The sequence below is a fragment of the Hydra viridissima genome, unplaced genomic scaffold (genome assembly GCF_058129835.1).
Source record: "Hydra viridissima isolate aposymbiotic clone 2 unplaced genomic scaffold, HvirCarnegie_v1 scaffold_3, whole genome shotgun sequence".
NCBI lineage: Eukaryota > Metazoa > Cnidaria > Hydrozoa > Anthoathecata > Hydridae > Hydra > Hydra viridissima.
In genome coordinates this window covers 5548821-5572042 of record NW_028324302.1, presented here as the reverse complement: position 1 = coordinate 5572042, position 23222 = coordinate 5548821, and the positions used below count along the sequence as shown (strand labels likewise).

At 30.9% G+C, this 23222-nt stretch overlaps 3 protein-coding genes across 4 annotated transcripts; 1 reads left to right on the top strand and 2 right to left on the bottom strand.

Moving 5' to 3' along the window:
- Positions 1 to 1619: 1619 nt before the first annotated feature.
- LOC145200788 (THO complex subunit 1-like) lies at positions 1620 to 5090 on the top strand. The gene is made up of 4 exons (XM_090081158.1): positions 1620 to 1847; positions 2230 to 3257; positions 3912 to 4467; positions 4648 to 5090. The coding sequence occupies exons 2-4, from the start codon at positions 2439 to 2441 to the stop codon at positions 4983 to 4985; spliced, it is 1713 nt and encodes a 570-aa protein (XP_089937284.1). The 5' UTR covers positions 1620 to 1847; positions 2230 to 2438; the 3' UTR covers positions 4986 to 5090.
- Positions 5091 to 6826: 1736 nt separating this feature from the next.
- LOC145200951 (zinc metalloproteinase nas-13-like) lies at positions 6827 to 9895 on the bottom strand. 2 transcript variants are annotated; one of them, XM_090081177.1, is made up of 7 exons: positions 9768 to 9895; positions 9463 to 9591; positions 8986 to 9103; positions 7952 to 8058; positions 7744 to 7815; positions 7095 to 7240; positions 6827 to 6950 (listed from the first exon to the last, which is right to left on the bottom strand). In XM_090081177.1, the coding sequence occupies exons 1-7, from the start codon at positions 9841 to 9843 to the stop codon at positions 6885 to 6887; spliced, it is 714 nt and encodes a 237-aa protein (XP_089937303.1). In that variant the 5' UTR covers positions 9844 to 9895; the 3' UTR covers positions 6827 to 6884. The 2 variants fall into 2 exon arrangements, with proteins under 2 accessions (XP_089937303.1, XP_089937302.1); XM_090081176.1 differs by lacking the exon at positions 6827 to 6950 and having other exon boundaries at positions 6995 to 7240.
- A 7476-nt stretch (positions 9896 to 17371) lies between these two features.
- On the bottom strand, positions 17372 to 23117 carry LOC145200834 (uncharacterized). The gene is made up of 6 exons (XM_090081174.1): positions 22893 to 23117; positions 21767 to 22002; positions 21246 to 21662; positions 20742 to 21020; positions 17967 to 18346; positions 17372 to 17788 (listed from the first exon to the last, which is right to left on the bottom strand). Exons 2-5 carry the CDS (start codon positions 21922 to 21924, stop codon positions 18163 to 18165), a joined length of 1038 nt encoding a protein of 345 aa, XP_089937300.1. The 5' UTR covers positions 21925 to 22002; positions 22893 to 23117; the 3' UTR covers positions 17372 to 17788; positions 17967 to 18162.
- Between the last annotated feature and the right edge of the window lie 105 nt (positions 23118 to 23222).

The window sequence follows — 23222 nt, the reverse complement described above, 5'->3', positions numbered from 1 at the left end:
GATACAAGGAGACATATTGAGGAAATATAAGGAGACTCAAACCATCGATAGAGAAGGAAGAAATTAGGCATAAATAAGAAAAAAAAAACTGCTCATAAGTTTACCAAGCTTGGTTTTGAACTGGTTTTTAGGCCGAACCTTTGTAAGGAATTTGACCACCTCTATTTTTATGCATAATGCTCATCTTCTTTTTACAGAATTAAAGAGTTTACAACAATATTCAACTGTTAAGCTGTTGAACAACTCTTTAAAATTTTCTCTTTGATCTTCAGCTGACGTTATAGGTTCTTTGGTAAGCTTTCGGTCCAAAACGGTTCAAACATTTTTGATTGGAGTGAGATCAGGTGATTTAGCTGACCACTGAAGTATCGTAATATTGTTTTGTTCAAACCACTCTGTTACAGACTTTGCATTATGGCATGGAGCATTGTCATGTTGAAACATCTACTGGCTCATTACCAAAAAAAATGTTCTTGGTAGGCATCAATAGTTTTCAAGGGTGTCAATATATATATTTCAGTCCATTCGACCGTTGTTGAACATGTGTAAACCTTGGCCATCATATATAATGCAGCCCCAAGTACCCACTGAACCACCTCCACCTTGTGGCCTGGGTACAATTAAGCGACAGTTATATTTTTCATTGGTTACCAACGGACAATCACTATGCTCTTACGATTTAGGACAATTTAATTTAATTCATCACTAAAAATAATTCTTTTTAATTCATAATTACTCGTTTTTAAAAGTGCTTTACAAAATCCAATTTGTTTTAGACGATCTGTTAGTTTTAATAATGGCTTTCTGGCAGCAACATGGCACCACAGTTTACGGTCTATCAGTCTTCTATTAACTGTTTGATTAGATATTTGATTTTTAAATGTCAGTTTTACTTCTTATGCAATCTGTTTCACTGAGTATTTAGGATTTGATGTTTCACTGAGTATTTAGGATTTTTTCTGGCGATTCTATAAATAGAATTATCATCAGTGATACTTGTCACTCATGTTCGTCCAGAACGCTTTTTGTCAGTCGTACTACCTGTTTCGTTAAATTTGGCAATAATTCTACTAACATAGAAAGGTGAAACACACTTTAAAATTCGAGATTTTTCAATATTAGAATGACCTCCAATACTAAGGCCAATAATACGCTGTTTGATTTCTTAACTTGTTTTTTTTTTTTCCATGGCAAATTTTCAGACAAAAATAAAGCAAAAATGATGAATCAAATTAAAACGAACTTTTAAAATTTCAATTTCATAACGAACTTTTAAAATACTACATACTATTTTTTAACATTTCATTAAAAAGGAGAGTTTAATTTACTGATGCAACTTTCTCCACAATAAAAAATAAAAGCTCTCTTTAAAAGCTTTAAGGAGAATCAGGGTGCTAAACTTATGAGCAGCTTTTTTTTTTTTTATTATTTTATATATGATTAATTGTTCCAAAAAATTTAATATATTTTTTTTCATTGCTTTTCTTTTTTTTTTTTTTTCTCTCTTAAACTATTCTAAATATTCTAAAAAATAAATCTTGTGTTTAAAATAACAAAAAAACTTTATCTCTTTTTCTATTTTTTAAGCTCTAAAGAAATAAATTTAATTTAATTCAGCTGCCTGCTAAACTTTTGAGCAGCGTTGTAAAAGTCTGATCTCCGAAAAAAGCCAAGAAATATTATCTCTTTTAGAATCACTTTTAGAAGTTTATTAGAATCCTTTTGGAATCAATATAAAATCTTATCAATGGTTAAGTAAAGCAAGAAAAAATCACCCTCATTGAAGTCTGTTGGATCAGGAGAAGAATTTAATTTTCCTAGCTTGTACCAAGCTTCTCAATTTGTAGGTAAATGATTTATTCTACTTGTCTTAAACATACCTAGAATATCAAAGGCAAAAAATGTTGGATCGACTCAAACAAACTAAAGGTCTTTCCCGCTCGAATTAACTGGGATAAGTTGTTTGATGATATTGATAAAGAAATAAAAAGTGTAAAGAGAAAAAATATTCAACATGACGTACATTTTTTCAAAGGAAATGACTCTATCAGCATTTCTTAATCCTTCATACCTCAACTTTCACACACACACACACACACACACACACACACACACACACACACACACACACACACACACACACACACACACACACACACACACACACACACACACACACACACACACACACCTTGTAAACTTAAAAATAAATTTTACTTTAAAATTAAGGTGAAAAAAGTACTGGCATCACTTCTCAAGTGATTTGTACCGTCCGGTTGCGGTTACTGTACAGTGATTCCTACCGGTTAAGAATTCCGTCCCTTCTATCAAAGCCTTGATTAATAACATTCTCTAACTGTCTTTAAACTCTGTTATTCTTTTCGAGGATGTAGGAAACTCTTACTTTTTCGAGCTGGAATTACGAAGACAAATACAAAATGGTAGTTTATATTGATAGTCAAAAATTCGACTTTTTATCGATGCAAAATGAAGTTATTGATTGTATTTGTCTTGAAAGAAAACCTTATTCAACTGAAGCGATTTCGAAGTTGTTCATGAAATATGAAGGTGTTGAGAATGATTGCAGACTTGCTACTGATCAGGCTTTTCGAGTAATCTTATGTAAACTTTTATCTGCAAGTAATGATCTTCAAAATCACGATATTAATGATATTTCTGAGAAAAATGTTGAAATAAATAATATATCTCAGTATGAAGAACTTATAGACTATGTTATTATTCATGCTAAAGAGCTGTTTTGTACAAAGAATTTGCCTATTTTATTGCTTAGTGATATTTTTGACACTTTGACTTTGTGTGATTGTGAAAAAATGTTTAAGTATATTGAAAAAAATGTATCAGTCTGGAATTCAGAACCATTTTTTAGTACTGGAAAGAATCATCTGCTAAGAATGTGTAATGATATGCTGCGTAGACTGTCAAAATCTCAGAATACAATATTTTGTGGTAGAATTCAACTCTTTCTTGCTCAACTTTTTCCTGTGGAAGAAAAGTCTGCATTAAATTTAATGAGCAATTTTCACTTAGAAAACGTTACATTGTTTAAAAAAGATAAACTAGATTTTGAAGAAATTCAAGTGATTGATTCAATGGAAACTGATGATAGAGAGTTAGTTGCCAATCCTGTTGACTATAATCTATATATAAAATTTTGGACTTTACAAGAATATTTTGTTAATCCATCAAAATGTTACACAAAGGAAGGTTGGAGTCTAATAAGTGGAAATATTTCAGAGGTAAGTTATAATTTTGAGTATTCAATGAATTATTAAAGTAAACAGTAATGCAATAAATATATGCTTCATTTTTACATGAATAAAAATTACTGCGCAGACATTAGAAATTTATTTTAATGGCATTTCTAAATATAGTTTTTTTTTACACACTTTTACAGTTGGTGCAAGTTAATTTTAATTAAACATAATGCAGATAATACTAAATAAATCCTGAATAAATTAAATTATAAAATTAACTTTCTTGTTAGGGTATTTTGTATTTGAAATTGCGACTAAAGTATTTTTAAAATAATTTTTTGTGGGATTTTACTAGGATTAATGTTAGGTAGTAGAATTTTACTTTACTTAGCCCTGATATATATATATATATATATATATATATATATATATATATATATATATATATATATATATATATATATATATATATATATATATATATATATATATATATATATATATATATTGAAACATTTCTGGACAAAAAATCATTTGCAAAAAAAAGAACTTGCTGCTTGAGTATATGTTGTCAATTATAAGGCTTTTTGTTAATATGTCTGCAACAAGAATCTTTACTTTTCAAAGTTTCTGAAATATGTACAAAAGTTTGATGTAAAGCCTGTTGCTATAACTGAAAGATTTTTTTTTGTTTAGATTCTCAAAATTTTTGCAAGTTTCAAGCTTGAATTTAATATACGCAAAAAAAAACCCATTGAAACTCCTATTGATGCTGAGCAAGTGAAGCAGACTGTAAACAACTATTTTGCAAAATACCTAACTAATGAAAAACTTTTCAATTTTCAACTAAATGATAGTAATTTCCGGAGAAATTTTTTAGTTCAAGTTCTTATTCTTTTTCAATATCTTTCTGGAACCAGTAAATTCAAAAGTTCTTCCCAGGTGCTCAATGATGCCCAATTAAGTTGGGTTAATGATGCTACTGAAATGGCTTACACTTCTATTAGTGAAACTCCACCAGATGGAAAAAGGTTTTGTGAAACTGTGAAGCATATTTTGAACAGAGAAGAAAACTGGATTAATTGGAAGAATGAAGGGTGTCCGAGCTTTGCTAAGATAAACTCTATTTCTGAGACAGAAGTGGGGTCAAAAAAAAAAAAACGTTCCATTGGTGAAGATTTTGTGTTGAATCAGAACAAGAAGCTTAATATGGGAACCTCTGAGTTAACCCGTTTATGGAACCTTAATCCTGGTTATTTATTTTTGCTCAATATTTTTTCAAAATTTGATTAGATATTTTAACTTAAATCATAAATATTACCAACAAGTAAATTTTATTGGTTTGAAGTCATTGTGTATGTTTTAGCATATTTATGATCAAATGTGGTATATAAAAATGGATTAAACTTTATTTTCAATCTTTTTTATTTAGATAACTTGGCTTCTGCGAAAGAAGATTCTCGTCTTAAATTTCTGCCTAACTTAAAAGATTTTTTTGATGAAGCAATTGAGCAAGCTGATCCTAATGCAGGTATTGAAGATGAATACAAATTGGTCAAACAACCAAATTTTCAATGGAGAGCTCTGAGGTTGCTTGCCAGACGCAGCGATCATTTTTTTACACCCAGTGCTACTCCTTTTAAAGCATTGCCAGAATACCTCACAAGCGTGGTTGAGAACTTATCAAAGGATGTGTCTAAAGATAGAGTTGCATCTGATTTAAAGGTAGATGCAAAAACTCTTGAGAATGGCGATTTAATACACCAGTGAATTTGGTGCATAAATTTTTAACTTTTCGTTTTCAACATTTCCTTTTTTTTTTTTTTGCTTAAAAATAGAAGACATTCTTTTTGATATCCTTTAAAGGGTAGTAAATTATTGTCTACTATTACGTTGTTCAGTTACGTTGTTCTTTTTATAAAAGAGTATGATGTAAGCCTGGTGATTAAATTCCTCTTTGCGATTGTCATCTTTTCACTAACTTCTCTCTAATTACGAATGTAAAACTTCTGTCAAACTATTTATGCTCTTTCTTTGTTACTATTCTCAAAGCGGGGGAAATCTTTTTCACCTTCCTCTACCCCTTTTCTCACATTTACTATTTTGTGTGTACCCCTTAAAAAATTAAAAGTATTTAGTTTAAGTTTTTTTTTTAAGCGTTTGAAAAAATACTTACACTCGGCATCAATTGCCCGAATAACATAAATCAGAAGAGGTTTTGGAATTCTTAGTGCATAAATTTATTTAGTAGCGTTAAAATCCTTGTCAGAAACGAAAGTTTCAGAAAAGCTGAGTTACGTTATCGAAAACTTATAACATGGTGTTTCTTCAAACTAGGAAAGAGGTCTTTTTAATGAATGGGTTAAAAAACCTTATTTGATGAAAAAAAGATATTTTGATGAAAATTATTACTTTTTGGTTGGGGAAAATAATTTTATACAATTCCGACTTATTGTGACTTAAGGTATTCTTGACAATTGCTGTGTTATATATATATATATATATATATATATATATATATATATATATATATATATATATATATATATATACATATAAAAGATATCTAATATCGTGAGCCCGTAAATGTGAAATAAAATGTTACTAAAACTGATATTATGCTGGCTCAAAAGTCTTAAGCTAAACCAGTTTTTAACGCGCTTCGACAAGATTCAATTTCTAATTTTCTGCTACCAACAACTGCACGTAACAAACTTCGACAGAATTCACCAGTTTGTTTTTAAATAATTGATTACTTTCACCACCATTTCCTATTTAAAGCTTTTGTTTACAAGTTTTACAACGTTGCAGCATTTTGCTATAAATACAAGTTTGTGGACGCTAGGTCAAGTGAGAACGCAACTTCTCACCACTACACAATAAATCGCTTTAAACGAGCTGGATGGACAAAAAGGAGTTCAAAGAATCAACTAACTGATGAATTTCTGAAAATAACAGTCTCTCATCGGTTAAAACTGGAGGTTCTAATTATGAAAAGCATTCAGGGTGATGAGTTATAAGCAGTTAAAGTGATATTAAAAAATAATTTGATTTATGAAAAAGTCTAGTTGCAATTTTACATTGCTTTCAATACCATTAAACAAGATTTTAGGAAAGTAATTATTCTGTTGCTGTGATGGATTTTTCTGCAGAGGGTGGGTACTTTTTAAATTTATTAATCACTTTATTCAAAAGAGAAAAAATATGCGTGTTAAAATTCGCAGGATCTTTATGAAGCCGGAGTTGTGGGATTATGGGATTATACGCTAATCTCGTTAAAAAATTCGACCCTTTTTTTTTATTTTAATTTTATGGAATTTGAAAAACGATATTCTGAAAAAAAAAATCGTTATCTGTCGTACTACATGCCTATTATAATGCACACAATTTTGTACATAGATCGGAAGTTATTTAAACATGGTTTCTTCCATCGGGTAACTTTCGGTGGAGTCTCAAGAAGCCCGTAATAAAGATTTTCGTCGATTTCTCAATTTTACGCTTTATGTGTAAAATTGAGAATGTTTTTTATTCTTTATCCATTTTCTCTTAATTTAAAAAGGGACTTTTTTATTCCGTATTTAAGTTTTATAAGATAAAAATTTCCCAAAGCTTTAAATTAATCAAAAAGTGTATAACTAATCATTAAAAAACACCAAAATTTTAATGAATTCATCCGTAACAATCCTCGAACAAATCGTTTTTGTCCACCTTGCCTGCTGTAGTCGATTTACTTTGCTATGACGGTGATATAAAAATTAAAAAAGCAAACTAAGTTTAGATATTTTAAAAGATAACTTTAATATTTTAACTTGGGCAATTATACATTAAATTAATTTGCTTAATATCCGTAGCACTGAAACCTTTTGCTGTGCCAATCACCTTTTGTTTTGTGGGATCTTTTGTTGTTATTGTTCTTTGATTACCACCGAATGCATTTTCTCCATAGTGCATCATTGAGAAATAGTCATAAGGAGTCCCCAAACTGTCAATCAGACTTGGATATTTATCAAAGTTTGAACGCTCACCTGAAATTAAAAAATACAAATTTAGCAAATCGTCACCAATGATATACGTTAACTAGATGTCTAACTTCACAAAAATTCCGTAAGAAAATGTAAACCAAGTTTTAGGGTTTGCCGGTAGCCGTTTGTTTAAACTGACAATAATACTTTTTTGCTTTGCTTTGATTTATCATTGCGCCAAAACAAACCTGGGTTGGCAAAAAATTTGCTTCACTGCGGAAGCGCGACTTAGGGGCTGTGTATATGAAAGCGGGCTAGCTCGTTTGCAGGGCTAGTCCGTTCACCGAGATCTTGACGTCGTCCTTATTTCAACTTAATTTTATTTTGCGTTTTTATCATTAAGAGAGCTAGCCCGGCAAGCCTCATTACTTTTTGCCGAGATCTTGGCAAACGGGCTAGCCTTTGTCCATATAAACAGTCCCTAAGATATCTAATTAATATATATCATTGATCATAACTGATATTACAACAAGTCTTGCGGTTATTATATTCCTGAGTTCGCTTACCTAGTGGGACATTATTCCAGTGAATTTCAACAAAATCATCCCGATCCGGTCTGCTTTGTTCATGAAATAGTCCTAACATAAATTCAAAGTTAATTTTAGTTTTCTAGATACAAATGGTCTTTTTAGTCAATAAAGTAGATTAAGATAAACTAAACGGTTTTATAAAGCATGTAACAGTAATGATGCTGCAAAAAGAAGATAAATATACCTATACTATGTCCGATTTCGTGCATTACAGTACCAAGTTGAAAGCACCCAAGACTTAATGATATGTTATTGATCCTGCGATACCAATAACCAACAGGTGAAGAACAGCTAGATAAATTTTTTACATTTTAAATACATATTATGTTATATATAAAAAAGAGGAGAAGGTTAACTGGCGCTACTGCAGTTTCTCCCCCCCCCCCCTCCCCCCTTTTTTTTTTTTTTTTAATGATTGATTATGATAAAGAATTTAGACCTGAAAATCGACGGAAAGTGCTCTAATTCGAAGCCAAAGTTTTAAAAAATCCCATTAAAAACCCTAATATTCGCCATTTTGAGAATAACAAGTTAATGATCTTTTAGTTTACAAAAGCAATACATTAATAGCATGGTTTTTACGTTAAAAATATCGTTAAAGTATATTTATCTTGCGCGATTTTATGAGTGGTATTTTACATGAGAACTTTCACCCACACTGATTTCTGTCATAAAGAGATAAGTCTCTTCACTTAAACCACAATGCTGTTGATATAAGTTGATGGAACACTTGCTTTATCATAGATATTTTTCACTTGGCTAGCAAAAACTTTTGCTCAATAATTTGATCCACATAAATCATCATGTAGGTGAAACAAGTAACACATGGCATGTCTAAATAGGTAGGGATTTGATTTTTAGGTAGATCATCTGGCTAACCAAAAAGTGGATACTTAGATTGGCTTCTTGAAGCACAAGTTGCCATGTCTGAAGAATCCAAATTTATCAATGACTGAAATAAAAGTAACTGGATTTAAATACTATTAATCTCTATCATGCTGCTACATGAAATAACTACATCAAATGCAGTGTCAAAAGGTAATTACAAATTTAGTCAAGCTTGCTCTGCAATAATTTCTCGATGTATAATTTTTTTAAATATTGATTCCCATCAAATCAAAAGTCAATAAACAGCAACATTGTATTATATTATATATATGCATATATACATATATATACATATACATATAATAGTATTTACTAGGAAAAGTTACATACCCATCTCCAGAATAAAAACTGATGTAAGTTAACTCGTTTGTTTTTGGCACAAATTTTAAGCATGTATGTTTGTGGTACTCTTCAATTGCTTTGAATATATAGTGGTGGTACTTTGAGTCTGGCGAAAAAAAATTATATATTGTTAACTTTTTATCATGCTTTAATTATTTTCTTAGCTACCATCTTAGTTACCATTTTGTTATTTAGTTATTTTATTAGTCAATATTACATTTATTTACTACTGTACATAATTTATCAATTTTCATAGTTTTTTTTTTTTTTTTTTTATTATTTGCCATTAGTTATCATTTTTATTGCCATTTGCCATTACACTTTGTTATTTACTTTTTAACTAATTCATAATTAATCAATTGAGTTTATTATTATACCTTATTTCTAAACTTTTCTTTTATAAAAAAAATACTTTGTCTTTTAAAGAGTTTTTGTAATTTTTTTAGGTTTGTATATCTTCCTTACTCATTCTGCTAAGATCGTAAGGTACAGTGTTATTTGGCCAACGTCCTCTTCTCAAGCTTCCGTATGAGTTTGGTAAATTAGGCCTCTCACTAGGATGCAACTGAATGTCACCTTCAAACAACTTGCTGTCTAAAATTTAAAAAATCTTTGTTTTAAGATCCTGAAGTCAATATAAATATGAAAATCAAACATTCGTTATTAATTTTGATTTTTTTTTTTACGGTATAATATAATCTTGCAGTTCATGCTTTCTGTTGATTTACAAATGTAAAAAGTAAAGCACTATTTATAAAAATATTTCCTACTCTCCATTTGCGGAACCCATTGTGAGAAAATAAATTCGAAAAAACCAGTAAAAAATAGCAGTATCACAGACCGCATGGTAGCGTTTTAACAGGCTAAAGAGAAGAATTTTATATATCTTCAATTTATATTTCGCTATTGAGTTCAGAACTAATAAATAAAGCTGTTTAAATAAATTTAGTTTGGGTTCAAGTTAACAAATACAGCAGAACAACTGGTTCAAGTTAACAAATACAGCAGAATGACTGGTGCTATCTTTGGTACAGACAATTCGTTTGTAGGTGCTTTTTACAGAGAAAAGTTTTTAAAGTGATATATTCAATCGTATGTTTAAATAATGTTTTTTTACAATGAATGGTACACACTTTTGTTTGGAATAAAAAATCTTAATTGAGAATTTCAAATTTAAAAATTTTTCTCCAGTTGATTTATTTTTTATTATTGGAAATTTCAGCTTTTAACTATTTTTTTCTTAGTTAGTTTTACGTAACGTGCCATGGTGTTTAGTCAAGTGAGTCTGAAATAGTGCTTCAGTTATTTTATCTTGAGAAAAAATAGTGCTATGGTCATTTCATGTCGAGTAGCATAGTGCTACAATCGTTTTACGTTGAGTAAAACAATATTATGCACCTTTCATTTTGAGTGAAAACATTGAAGCGATCTGTTTTGGTAATATGATGATAAATTTAAATAGCTCAAGCTATTTTATTAATAATAGTTATCGAGACGGTTTTTATTAAAAGAATTATAAACTAACTATAAAAGGTTTACAGCAAGTTAGTAAAAAATATCGAATAGCAATATTTATCGAAATGATACATTATAAGATCTGTTGTCACTATACACTATAAATACACTATAAATCTGTTGTCAATTACTTTAAAAAAAAATCTTTTCTCAAAACGAAAAAAAAAAAAAATTGAAAATGTAGGGTGTTTAGTTAACTAAATAAGAATAATTAATTAAATTTAACTATCTTTGCTAGGTGAAAGATTGATCTTTGATTTGAGAAAGTTCTGACATCATCATTTCACGGTTTGAAAACTTTGACTTTTTTGCCGACTAAATATCCCAAAATTGCCCATTTTTAGGGTTGATTCTATATATACTGGGGACTCCAAAACAATAAATTTTAAAATCCTGGATTAAAATCCAAGGCAGATATTTAGCATCGAAATTACCGAATTTTCTCACTTACTTACCCAAATACTTTGTTTTGGAATCTTTGCCAATGAGGCTTGAAATTTGAATGGAGTGCCTCTGTTACTTGCTCACTGTAAATTCCAAGAGCAGTTTTATGGTGCTTTAGAAACTGTGGAATATGGTAAAAGACAGCATGAACTTTAGCAAAAAATTAACAACTTGGAGAAACAAATGTAGAACATGGCCGATGGATGATGCTTCAAATTCCTTATCAGCCACGGTTATCTGCTTCAGAGTGTCAATTTTTTTCAGCAACTTCATGCAATCATTACCATTGAAGTGAACACCATGGTACAGCTGTAATGGAAAAGCTAACTTAATTGACTTTTTAACTGGACTTTGTTGTTCTCTTTGGTGTTTCAGAAATTAGCTCAAACTAGCTTTGAAAAAGGACCCTCCACCATCAAGGCCAAGTTTCACAGGGTACGAGCTCATCAAATCTTTTGAAACTGTGATGTTTTCCTTCAGGGTTTTTAAATTGATACAATGTACAATGTCACGAACCTCATTTAAATCTGGCAATTTTGCATTGGTAGCAATGAAAAAATCTTTTTGACTAGATCCTGCTGATGCAAATTTCTGTTGAAAATTTGGCTCAGTAAGGCGAACTGGACTAATTTGGTTTAGAAAAGTTCAAAGCTTTCTTATTTTATTGTTTGAAAGGCCAGTACTCTGCTGAATATCAACCATATTTTTTGTTGTCAAAGGGCCTTGAAAGAGTGAATGAGCTGCAGATGTTCCTTAAGAAAGAAAACTAAATCAGTTACTTCACATATAAATTGTATTGCTCAGAATGCACAGAAAAATAAAATAACTAACCTTTTTTTTAACGGAAGAGGTTTGCCATGAGCTTGAGCAAGACGATTTGTTCTGCTCGGAGATGTTTTGACAGATGAAGCAACTTGTTCTACGCCCACAGAACCTTCCTATGCAAATTGATATAAGTTTGCACGGCGAGTTGTATCGCTGCAATTGTGAGAAATTCCACAAGCAATTATAAACAAGCATTTTGTGCATTGTTTTTCAACTGACTTTCTTTCTTCTTGCAAAGATTTTGATGCAAGATCCTTTTCAAATGGATGCTTTTCTTTGCCTTTCACCTTTGCAATTTGACAAATAATGCAATCACAACATGTTGTAAGTCTTGTTAATGGCTTCACAACAATGGAATCAAAACTGTAGAGTTGTATTGCCTTTAAGGAATTAGCTCCATCACCCAATTTTTTCAGGTTGCAACGGCATGTAACACAAATTCCGAGTGGCACTCTTTCATCCTGAAAATTCACATCTGATGAAATCAAGCGATGAATCTCAGAAATGAAATGTTTTGAAATTTCTCTGTCACTTTTCTTCATACAAATAACACACGCTGTCTTCGGCAGTCATCATGGTCTTTGAAAAATGTAGGCATTTTTATTTTTTCTAAAAATAGCTAAAAATAGCAATGATTTTAATACCTATGCAATATTATTTTTATTTGGTTTGTAAGTGTAATATTTTTTAGCGTAATATAAAGAAAGAAAGTCATGTTGATATTTGTAACTTTTATTTACGTTTATATATTAAATTTATTAAAATTAATTATATACTGTTTAACTGCTTATAGTTTCTTGCATCATGACTATCATAAGTTTCGTGCTACATCTTTTTATTTCATTTAGGGGAAGTGGGGGTATAATAGCCCCCGTAACGTTTAGATTAATGGAGTATGAAAATAAAAACGGCATGCGTTTTTTTTAACAGTGTATTTCGATAAACACATCATTAAGCTTTAAATTACCGCAATTAAGAAAAAAATAAAACGGTTTTTGAAAATGTTATAACACAAAAATTAGACTTAGTGAAAAAAACGGTTGTGCCCCTAAGTGAGATGAAATAATGCTGATAACAAATATGTTTCACACTAAAATCAAATATTGCTTAATTCTCAAAAAAATGGTCTGGAAAAATATGATATAAATATAATATTTTTTATCAAAATAGACATTATTATATGTACAACTTTCCAGAAACGCAACAGGCGTTCTTTTTGACATAATCGAAATGAAGGAAACTGATTTACTGACGCATGGTATGCTTTTTGCCATATTAGGTAACATTTTTCAAAGGGAAATGTTGAAAAACGGTTATGTCTCCATATGCGGTTATGCCCCCACTTCCCCTATGTGCAAATTCTTTGTGCTGACTTTGTCTCTAAGGAAATAGTTTTGCAACCAATTATGATTGTCTGAAGAGAGTGTGACAAATATTGGTCCGGAGGGAATTACTTGTGTAGCAATTACTAATGATTATTTAAAGAGAATATTCTAAATGACTGTCCAAAGAGAATTAGTTGTCGCAATTGTTAGAGTATGGTAAAAAAACAATTTATTTTTGCTGACAAATATTTGTAAAGTATCTAAAAAAATAAAAAAATGCAAAGCTAAATATCTCCCTTGGATTTTAATCCAGGATTTTAAAATTTATTGTTTTGGAGTCCCCAACATATATAGAATTAACCCTTAAAAGGACAATTTTGGGATATTTAGTCGGCAAAAAAGTCAAAATTTTCAAACCGTGATTTATTGCAACTTATAATTTACAACGAAAAGGTGCTAAAGGTCATAAACCTAATTAATTTAATCTCAATTTAAAAAAACGTAAGGTACAAGTTGGTCTACTGAACTGTAATTTTGAACCTATGTAACTTATTGAAAAAAACATTTAGAGTTGTCCACGATGTACTGAAATCCTAAATAAAACTTACTTCAGAAAATGGCTCATAATCGATAGAGATATGAAAAAGTCAGCGGACGTGAAAAAGTCAGCGGACGTGAAAGTATATGGAAAACATAAATGAATATCACCAATACTTAGAAAAGGTTTGGAACTGGTTCTGAATCCAAAAGAACTCATTTTATTTGTTGATTACTGAAAAAACTTTCAGCTTACAACTGAACCTTTTGATTGCAAAATATTTGTTCCTAGTTAGTCCGAAAGGTGTAAACAATTATAAGATAGCTAAATTTTTTTTTTTGCCTAAGCACAAAAAAATGTAAAGTTTGATTTTTTATAGGCACCTCAACAATCAGATTTCGTTGCCAAGTGAAACAGTTTATCAAAAACGTAAATGAGCTGAAAATCAGCTGTAGAGATACGGTGAAAGTATTCAAAACATGACCCTCATTAAATAGATGAATTCAATAGTTGAATAACTAAATAGTGAAATAAATGAATAACTATATAAATAAATATACAAGTGAAAATAATAATCTATGTTAATAATATAACTTTTTAGAGAAAACAAAACAGTTTTTACATAAGTTATATAATCTTTTTTAAAACTGCTTTTTGTCTTAACATAGATTACTAAAGTTTAAGATGAATTTTACAAATAGTGAGCGCCTTCATTTTTTACGGATTTAACAATAAAGTAATCTCAATTTCGTTGACAACGTTGAAAACGTTGCATTTTTTTTCTTGTTTTTTTTTTCTTTCTAAAGTGCACTAAAATAATCAAATATGAAGGGCTCAGTGGAAAAAGTACTCAAGTCACAAAAGTAATGTTTTGAGAAAATTTAGTTTGATCAGAGATAATACACTTCAAAACAAGGATTTAAAATGGCTGATCAAAGTAGATTTTCTCAAAACATTTACTTTGTGACTTAAGTACTTTTTTCACTAAGCCCTTCACTTTGATCAGCCATTTTAAATCCTTGTTTTGAAGTGTTATATCTCTGATCAAACTAAATTTTCTCAAAACATTAATTTTGTGACTTGAGTACTTTTTCCACTGAGCCCTTCATATGATAAATGTTATTAACACAAGGAATAGTAAAAAAAAAAAATGAGGTCGTTATAAGAAGTCCTGTCCACAAGATGAGTGTCTATAACACAATGTAACAAAAAAAAAAAAAATTTCTGTTTATCAAAGTTTTTTGATGTTTCTTAATTAATTTGAGTATGCTGAGTCTGAATATGACATTGGATTTTTTATTGCATCAATCGTTTGGTCGTAAAAAAAAAAAAAATCAATTAAACATATAATTAATATAAATCGTTTTGCAATCATGTTACATTATATTGTATTGTAACAGTCTCTCACAATCTCAAAAAACACTAAAAGTGAACAGTAGAACGAGGTTTTCTTTTATGAAGTTTCTCGTCATCGCGTATCAAACACCAGATGTAGTCACCCATCATAGCTGCATCCCATCTGCCCTGGTATCTTTTCTCCATTGCAAGAATATCCTGATGGAAACGTTCCCCGTGCTCTTCACTCACATCACCCAAATTTGGTCTGAAAAATTCCAAGTGTGAATGCAGGTAATGCAGCTTTATTGACATTCTGCATTTCATATCTGCGTACCGTACAATTAAGTTTTCCACTATCTCTTTGTAGTTATCACTCTTATTGTTGCCTAAAAAGCTATGAACAACATGTCTAAATGCAGTCCATGCTTCTTTTTCAACAGCAGACATTTTGTCCTCAAGCTCCTTACATGCCAACATAACTTTAATCTGTGGACCAACGAATATACCTGCTGAAATTTTTGCATCTGACACCTTTGGAAACATCTGCCGAATATGCTGGAATGCTGCACTATCTGGGTTTAATGCTTTGACAAATTGTTTGATAAGACCAAGTTTAATGTGAAGGGGTGGTAGTAAGATCTTTTCAACAGGTATCAGAGATTGATTAATAACATTGTGCGAACCAGGCTGTAAATGTTCTCTCACTGGCCACTCACGTCTTGTGAAGTGCTGGTTTGCAGCCCTGCTATCCCATAAACAAAGAAAACACGAGTACTTTGTGTATCCTCCTTGCAGACCGAGAAGAAATGCTAGCATCTTAAAGTCTCCACATACATCCCACTTTTAACTGTCGTAGTTGATTTTCTCAAGCAACAACTTCACGTTCTTATAGTCTTCCTTTAGATGAACGGAATGAGCTACTGGAATCGAAGGAAATCGGTTTCCGTTATGGAGCAAAACTGCCTTTAGACTTCTTGTTGAGCTGTCAATGAATAATCTCCACTCTTCAGGATTGTGAACAATGCCAATGTCATTGAAAAGACCACGAACGTCATGACAATAGCACAGTGATTCTGATACTACATAAAAGTATGCGAATGTTTCATGTCTTTTTCGGTATTTCGAGGTTCTGCAGCTTGGATCTAATAAATTCCATTCTTTCAAACGTGATGTCAGAAGTTCTGCATTTGATTTAGTGAGACCTAAATCTCGTACTAAGTCATCAAGTTCTTGTTGGATAGGGAAATGAGGTGAATCATTCGGTTCCCTGAAATCACAGTCATCATTGAGTTCATCCGGTGAGTCTACTTCAGAATGATATGCAGCTGCTTCTTCGGATTGAGGTGGAGTAGGAACAGGCAATTCATCACTGTGTGGAACTGGTCCAATAGAAGATGGTGTACTTGGATAAACTAGAGTCAGCCTATCTTTCGGTTTTTTATACTTTGAAATGTCAACAATGCAGAAAAAGCAGTCATCATGATGGTTCGTCGGTTCTCTCCATATTCTCGGAATCGCAAAGGGCATTGACTTTCGGATTCCACGCAGCCATCCTTCCAGAGTTGATCTGCAGCTACCACAACTGTAGTGTGGTGCCCACGATTTGTCCTGATCTCCCATAGCCATGCCAAAATAAGCATGATATGCAGTAAAGAATTTTGTACCACTGACAATCTTATGTTTAGCTTGTGTTGGACTAATATAGTAACCACAAACATAACAGAATGAGTCAGGACAAAGCTTGCAGGATCTACTAGACATATTCACCACTTCATGTAACAGTTGTAATTAGTTAAACTGAAAATAAACACACGAATATAGTTAAAATCAGCATATATATATAATGTTTTAATTGCATTACACATATACGAAAACTCCGAAATATACTTTATGCTTTTTCTCAGGAAATCTTGATGATAGAGAAAAACCAATGGTACCACTGAAATCAGCATACAAAAATTATGTAAGAAACATTAAAAAATTAACATAAACAAAAATGTTGTTACATGGTGTAAGTAAAAAAGATTAGCCTTGGCCCTCTGAATGCCAAAAACCGGATTGCAGACAATTTTATCACCACCAAAATCTATCTTAATTAATCAATTAAAATACATGCCGAAAATTTCCTTATTTGAGTTGGAAAAAGCTGGGAGTTTCCTAATTTCAAGTTTATCATAAATTCAATTTGATAATCAAATTAAAAAAAAGTTTGTTTTTTTTTACATCATCTTAGTGTAGTAAAAGTTCGAGCAAAAGAGTTACACAAAAGTTTTTCTTGAAATGAACTTTTTTAATGGAAGGTGTTTTGGAATTCACGACTTCAATTGTCAATTATAAATAGAGTTTTTAGGAAAGACATTTTCAAAAATCAAAAATTACAAAATTGTAAAACAGTTTTATGTAAGAAATTTATTTTGGTTTATTGAAGAATACATTATAGATGATATATAAGTGCTTATGAGTTGTAGCAGTTAATAAACCCTTTATCGAAGAAAGCATTGTTAGCAATGCAGAATTGGTCGTCTTCTCCGCAGTAGAAAGCTTCGCGTTTTACTGTGAAAGACACTTCGACATCGCTATCCAGGCGCACTCCTTTGTTTCCCTCACCGCATCGTCGAATGCCGCGAAGGTTTTTATCAGTGTTCCAAGTATACCATTTTTCCAAAATATCTGATCCAATAATAAAATTAGTTCCCTTTGAACGAACCCCATCCACTGTTGACGGTCCACAGCTGAAAGCTAAATAATGGATACAGACGCTGCCCATGTACTCAAACCACAGCCACTTGAGAGGGTTATAGTTGATCTGAAAGTTACAAAAAGAAACGAAATTTGAAAAGTCCAAAAATAGCTTTAAAATCTTACAAAGGTATTAAAATGAAATGTTCACTACGATTTTCTCTTTTTTTAACTCACAAATTTAAAATATTAGAAGAAGCACACAGTGGATATAAGAAAAGTTAAAAGAATTTAGTGATTCATACTTTAAGACTATCATCTTTGTATTGAAATCCCCTTCTGAACTTTTCAACATAAAGAGAATTTCTATGCCATTCTGAAGTCCACGATCTGGTGCACATTTTGATGGTTGATGGAGACGATGTTCCGGATTGGAATCTGGCACTAGTAATGCATTGAAACGGACTATCGCTTTTCTTTGCTCCAATTGATTCAATTAAGTTATACGCTTTTTTTCCTATCAATAATGTGGACGGTATCCCTCCCAACCTGTCCCAGTCCACTTCTCTTTTTCCCAGCTTTCGCTCTGTAGGTATGGTACCTATCGTGGAATTTTGTAAAGCCACCACACCAATCATGGCTAGAGTTAACAGAAGCTCTGATAGAAGCATTTTCAAAGAAAGTCCTGAGAAGTGAAAAAGTTTTGAAAAAAATCACTTTTTATACGGTCGAAAGTAATTAACATAGTTAACCACAAAACCCTTAAAATTATTAACAACTTTAAATTCATAAATTAGAAAAACCGCTAATTTGTCAATGCGACATGTCGTGTGTAATAAAATGCTGGAATATTTAATTTCCTTTGAGGCCGATAAACTAAAAATAGAAGTAACAAATTTTGCATTCACTTGCATATGTCATTTGCTAAATAATATTTTTGTTACAAATCGCTTTAAGTAATAAAAGATATGTGTTTAGTAAGAATTGGCGTTTGGTTTTTTTTGTTTATTATAAATAATAAGGAATAAAGTACAAATTTCTATACCATTCTATTATAAATCTAATTTTTTTGAAATTTATTAAAACAGAACTCTTTACACATCAGCAAAAGCTTTAGTATGAAAAGTTTATATTCATACAAAATTTGTTCTTTTGAAAAATAAGTTTAACAGATTTAATTGAATAGCAATTCTGGTCTTGAAATTTCTTGAAGGGTTGAAGCAAAATAATGTAAGGTATGTGAGGTATAGAAAATGTTTTTCTGAAATTTTTTTAAATTTGTAGGTTTATACATGTTAATTATTTCCAGTTTCAAATATCTTGAAGAGTGTACTTAATTTGTTATTTTTTATTGTTTTAACGGGAAAAAAACGTCAATGCTGTTAAAAATATCAGCCATTCAGCAATATCAGTGTTATGGTGAGTTTTCACTCATCCGTTTTAGCTCCGGGAAAGGGAAAGGGATGGGAAAAATAATCACGTGAGCATGCGCAGTGATTAATCTTCAAATTAAATTACAAGCTGCGCATGCTCACGTGATTAGTTTTCCCATTCTTTCCCTTTTCCTTGATTTATTAACATAACACCGCAAAAAGACCGCTACAAATAACGAGGCAGTCGTATCATCGTGCTTTTATTAATTACGGTGGTTTTCTCGCGTTTTTATTGGTAAAATAAAATTTTCCCATAAACAAGAAAACAATGCAGACAAAAGTTTTGTTACTATAGATACATTTTGTTACTATAGATACATACTATAGATACATTTTTTAAAACCACCGTTGTATGCGGCCTTTTCTCTTACTGAAAAAACACTTTACGGTACTATATTTCCCATATAAACAGCCCCTTAAAAAGCGTTCATTTACAACGACTGGTTGATCTAAGAATATAACATACAGTAGTATAAAGCGTTTTTTTCAGTAAGAGATAAGACCGTATACAACAGTGGTTCTTAAAAACTTAGTCTAGCATCGATTTCCAGTTCGTTTCTATGCATAAGAACAGCCTCAACAAAGTTAAAAACCTTAAAAGTCAAAGAGAGAAGTTTGAATAAATAAAAAATCTGGTTGGTTATTGAGACCGAATCTTTTCTAGATCTTACAATAAGAATGTAACATCTATAATCGTTTTATAAAAAAGTACAACATCGCGTCAACTGTGTCATGAACAAATATAAAATAAATCGAAAAAAAACCACTTAATTCTCATAGGTAATTTTTAAAACGCTCATTATCAACCATGGAAACGCACCATAAGCACAATGTTGTTTTTGAATGAATCATTAAAAATCAGGGCTAGAAGGTTTATTGTGCAATTGGCGTTAAACCTAATGGTTGCTTAACGTCGTCTTCTAATTAAAAGCAAATGTTAACAATATTTTTCTGGAGACAAAAAATGTCTGAATTTAGTATACATAAAGTTCTTATTTTTAACACTAGCGATGTGTTCTAATAGGATTATTCTTAGATGTTTTTCTAGAAGCATCATATATAAAATTTAATTCTTCATAAAACAGCATTCAAAGTCAATTTCATATATAAAAAAAGCTGTCGTTTTAAAAGGTATTACAAGTAAACCAAAGTTAAGTAAGAGGAACTTTGAAGGATGCTGTTAAAAAGAACTTTAAGTGAAAGAGGCTCGCATTGCTGCATTTCATCAGATATTTTTTTTTGTTGATTTGGTGTTATATTGCATTATATTTTTATTAGAATTAGTTTGCGAGCTCCCGAACAAGTAGCGGACATTTTAGATACTGTAAACCCTTTTGTTTTGCAATCAACCTTTGGCTTCTTCGTAACTGCCCAACACATGGAGATGCTGATATCATGACTCTTGAACGCCTTGTATTACGATCTCTGTTTATAAAGTTTAAACATTTAGCGTAAATTTTAAAACCTCTTATGTTATAAAGGAGATAAGATTCCTAACGTTATAAAGAAATCTTAACTCCTTTATAACATAAGGGATTTTAGAGTTTAACTTTCTTTTTCACTTTAACTATGCAATATAGCTTTAATGAAAAGTTTATAAAGGGCAAAATTTTAAATCATTTGAGAAACTTTAGTCATTAAATTTACCTTTGCTTCCACAACGTCGTGGTAAGAGTTGCAATGTTTTCTTTCGAACTTTCGTAAACTGGGAATGGAATTTTTTTCGAACCTAAATTTACCGGCTGCAAGCGCATTGTCTTTTTGATTTTCAGTTTCAGTGAATTCACACTGACGAAAGTAGTTTCTCCCAATTTTATTCTCTTATTACCATTTTCGACCTTCACAAAATTAGATGCATTAACCGATTCGAAAGAAGATTTACAAGACAATGATTTTTTTGTTTTTCGCTTGATTGCATGTGATCGGCTGGTAAAAAATGAACAAAAATTTTAGCAAAAATTGAACTACCTGGTTACGACATTTAGCAAAAATGACGAAACTAGGTAGTTCAACAGAAATCAATGAAGAAATATGTAGATCAAATAATAACTAGAATTACAGAAATCTTTTTAAAGTTTCTTTGAAATTTTTTTGCAAGTTTTTCTTAAGAATGTTTTTGCTTGAAAAATTTAACTAAAGAGAAAAATTTACCTAAAGAGAAGTTTGAATGGTGAAATAGATTTTAAAGAAATCTCTGGGTTCACTGATCTTGATGTTGTTGCATTTTGTTTTAATTTTGACAAAAACTTTTCATAAGAGCTCCTCTTTGCAATAATTTGATCGAGTCTTTTAAACTTTGTTGGAGTGGTGTTCCTTTTATGACAATCTCCCTGTAAGTGTTGCCTTCTATTGGTAAAATATATGCTACAGATCTCACAATACCCTCCTTTACTACCTAACGATGACTTTGAGCGTTTGTCAAAAGAAGAAGTGCGAGATTTCAATAGTAGCCTTTTATTAGCAGCACGTGTGCGCACTTGATTTTTTTGGAAAGGTGACTCTTGCAGTGAAGTGTTGTAGTTTATGGAAGGCATTGATAAAAATTGTTTGTATAAAGGACGGAAAAATCTAAATAAAAAAATTAAAAATCAAACTATAATTTCGTTTATTGTTATTGATGAACAAATACATCTAAAAAAAAGTTAAAAAAAAAAATTTAAATCAAACAAAACCTTGACTTGTCTTCAACTTTTATAAAAAATTCTCTCAACGGAGAGGATTTAACTGGCAGCAAGTCATGAGATTTAGGTCCGGAGTAAATAGTTCTACGCTTCTCAATATCTGTCAGCCAACGAAGAACTTTGTTTAGAGGCTGGATATTAAGGTTCATCTTTTGAGCTCGTTGTACTGCAGCTTCTTTAGGGTTCGGTGTTATTTTAGAAAGAATTTTTTGAGCTCTTGTTTGAACCTGCATAAAAGTGGAGTTTTTTTTTTTTATTGTAAGACAATCTTTTGCGTCAAAAAAAGAAGAAAAAAAAAAGAAAAAAAGATTACAATAGAAACAGAAATAGTGAACAGAAAATGTAAAGCATTATTTTCCTTAAACTCTTTTAAATTTGGAAAAACCTTAGAAAGAAATCGAGGTGAAAAACTAATCTTTTTAAAAAATTTTTACTTTATTTGAAAGTAGTATTGGATGGCTGCTCGATTTTACAACTGGTAATTGATGCGTAGTGCTGCTCATGTGTTCTAGATCCGAGTCAGTGACAAAATATGTGATGTTCTTAGTTAAGAAGGGTTCGATTGTCTACAGTTACAAGAAACCACGACATACAAGTGTTTATTTTCTCGTTTTTTTTGCTACATATTTATAACAATCTAAGTGTAACAAATCTTAGTATTATAAGTTCATAGATTTAATACCGCTCCTAATGCTACCAGCCTAGACTCCAACTGTTTGTTATGAATGTATTTGGGCACATCCAGATAGAAAATAATTCCAACCAACGGAAGTTTAGAAAAATTATCTAAAAGTAACGAGTCCCACTTTATTTTTACAGTTAAGAATTTGTTTGATGAAAATAATTGGTATTCTCTACTGTTGGATTTTACAACTCGGATTTCAAAAAATTTATCCCGCGATATTTTAGGAAATTAAGTTTTTAAAATTTAATGTATTATTTGAATTTTAAACTCCAAAATTTGCATTTTTCTTTCTGTGGTAAATTTTATTCCACATATGCTTTAAAAGATACAAACAAATATTTAAAATTAGTTTTATATTCTAAAGGGAAAATCAAAACGTTTTAAGTAGATTTTGTGAAGTAATTTTAAAAATATCTTGCATAAAATACAAACCTCTAGGCATGTCCTGTCACGACTTCGAAGTTGTAAGTAAATTTGACGTCATTTTCTTCTTTTTGTATTGTACGATGATCGCACAATACATTGCAAATAAAAACAGAACAAACCAACTCGTCTTAACAAAAACTACTCAACCCTTTCTTTAAGATAAGAGTTGCTTCTTTTTTCTCCGAAAAAACATTAAAACATTACTTATGATTTTTTTTCTACTTTATGCGTTTTCTTCGTGCATTTTCGCAACACCACTTAGCAAAAAATAACACGATGATATAGTAACTGATGGTGTTTCAGATTAAAGAGATGAGATGATAATAAGCTGAAGCC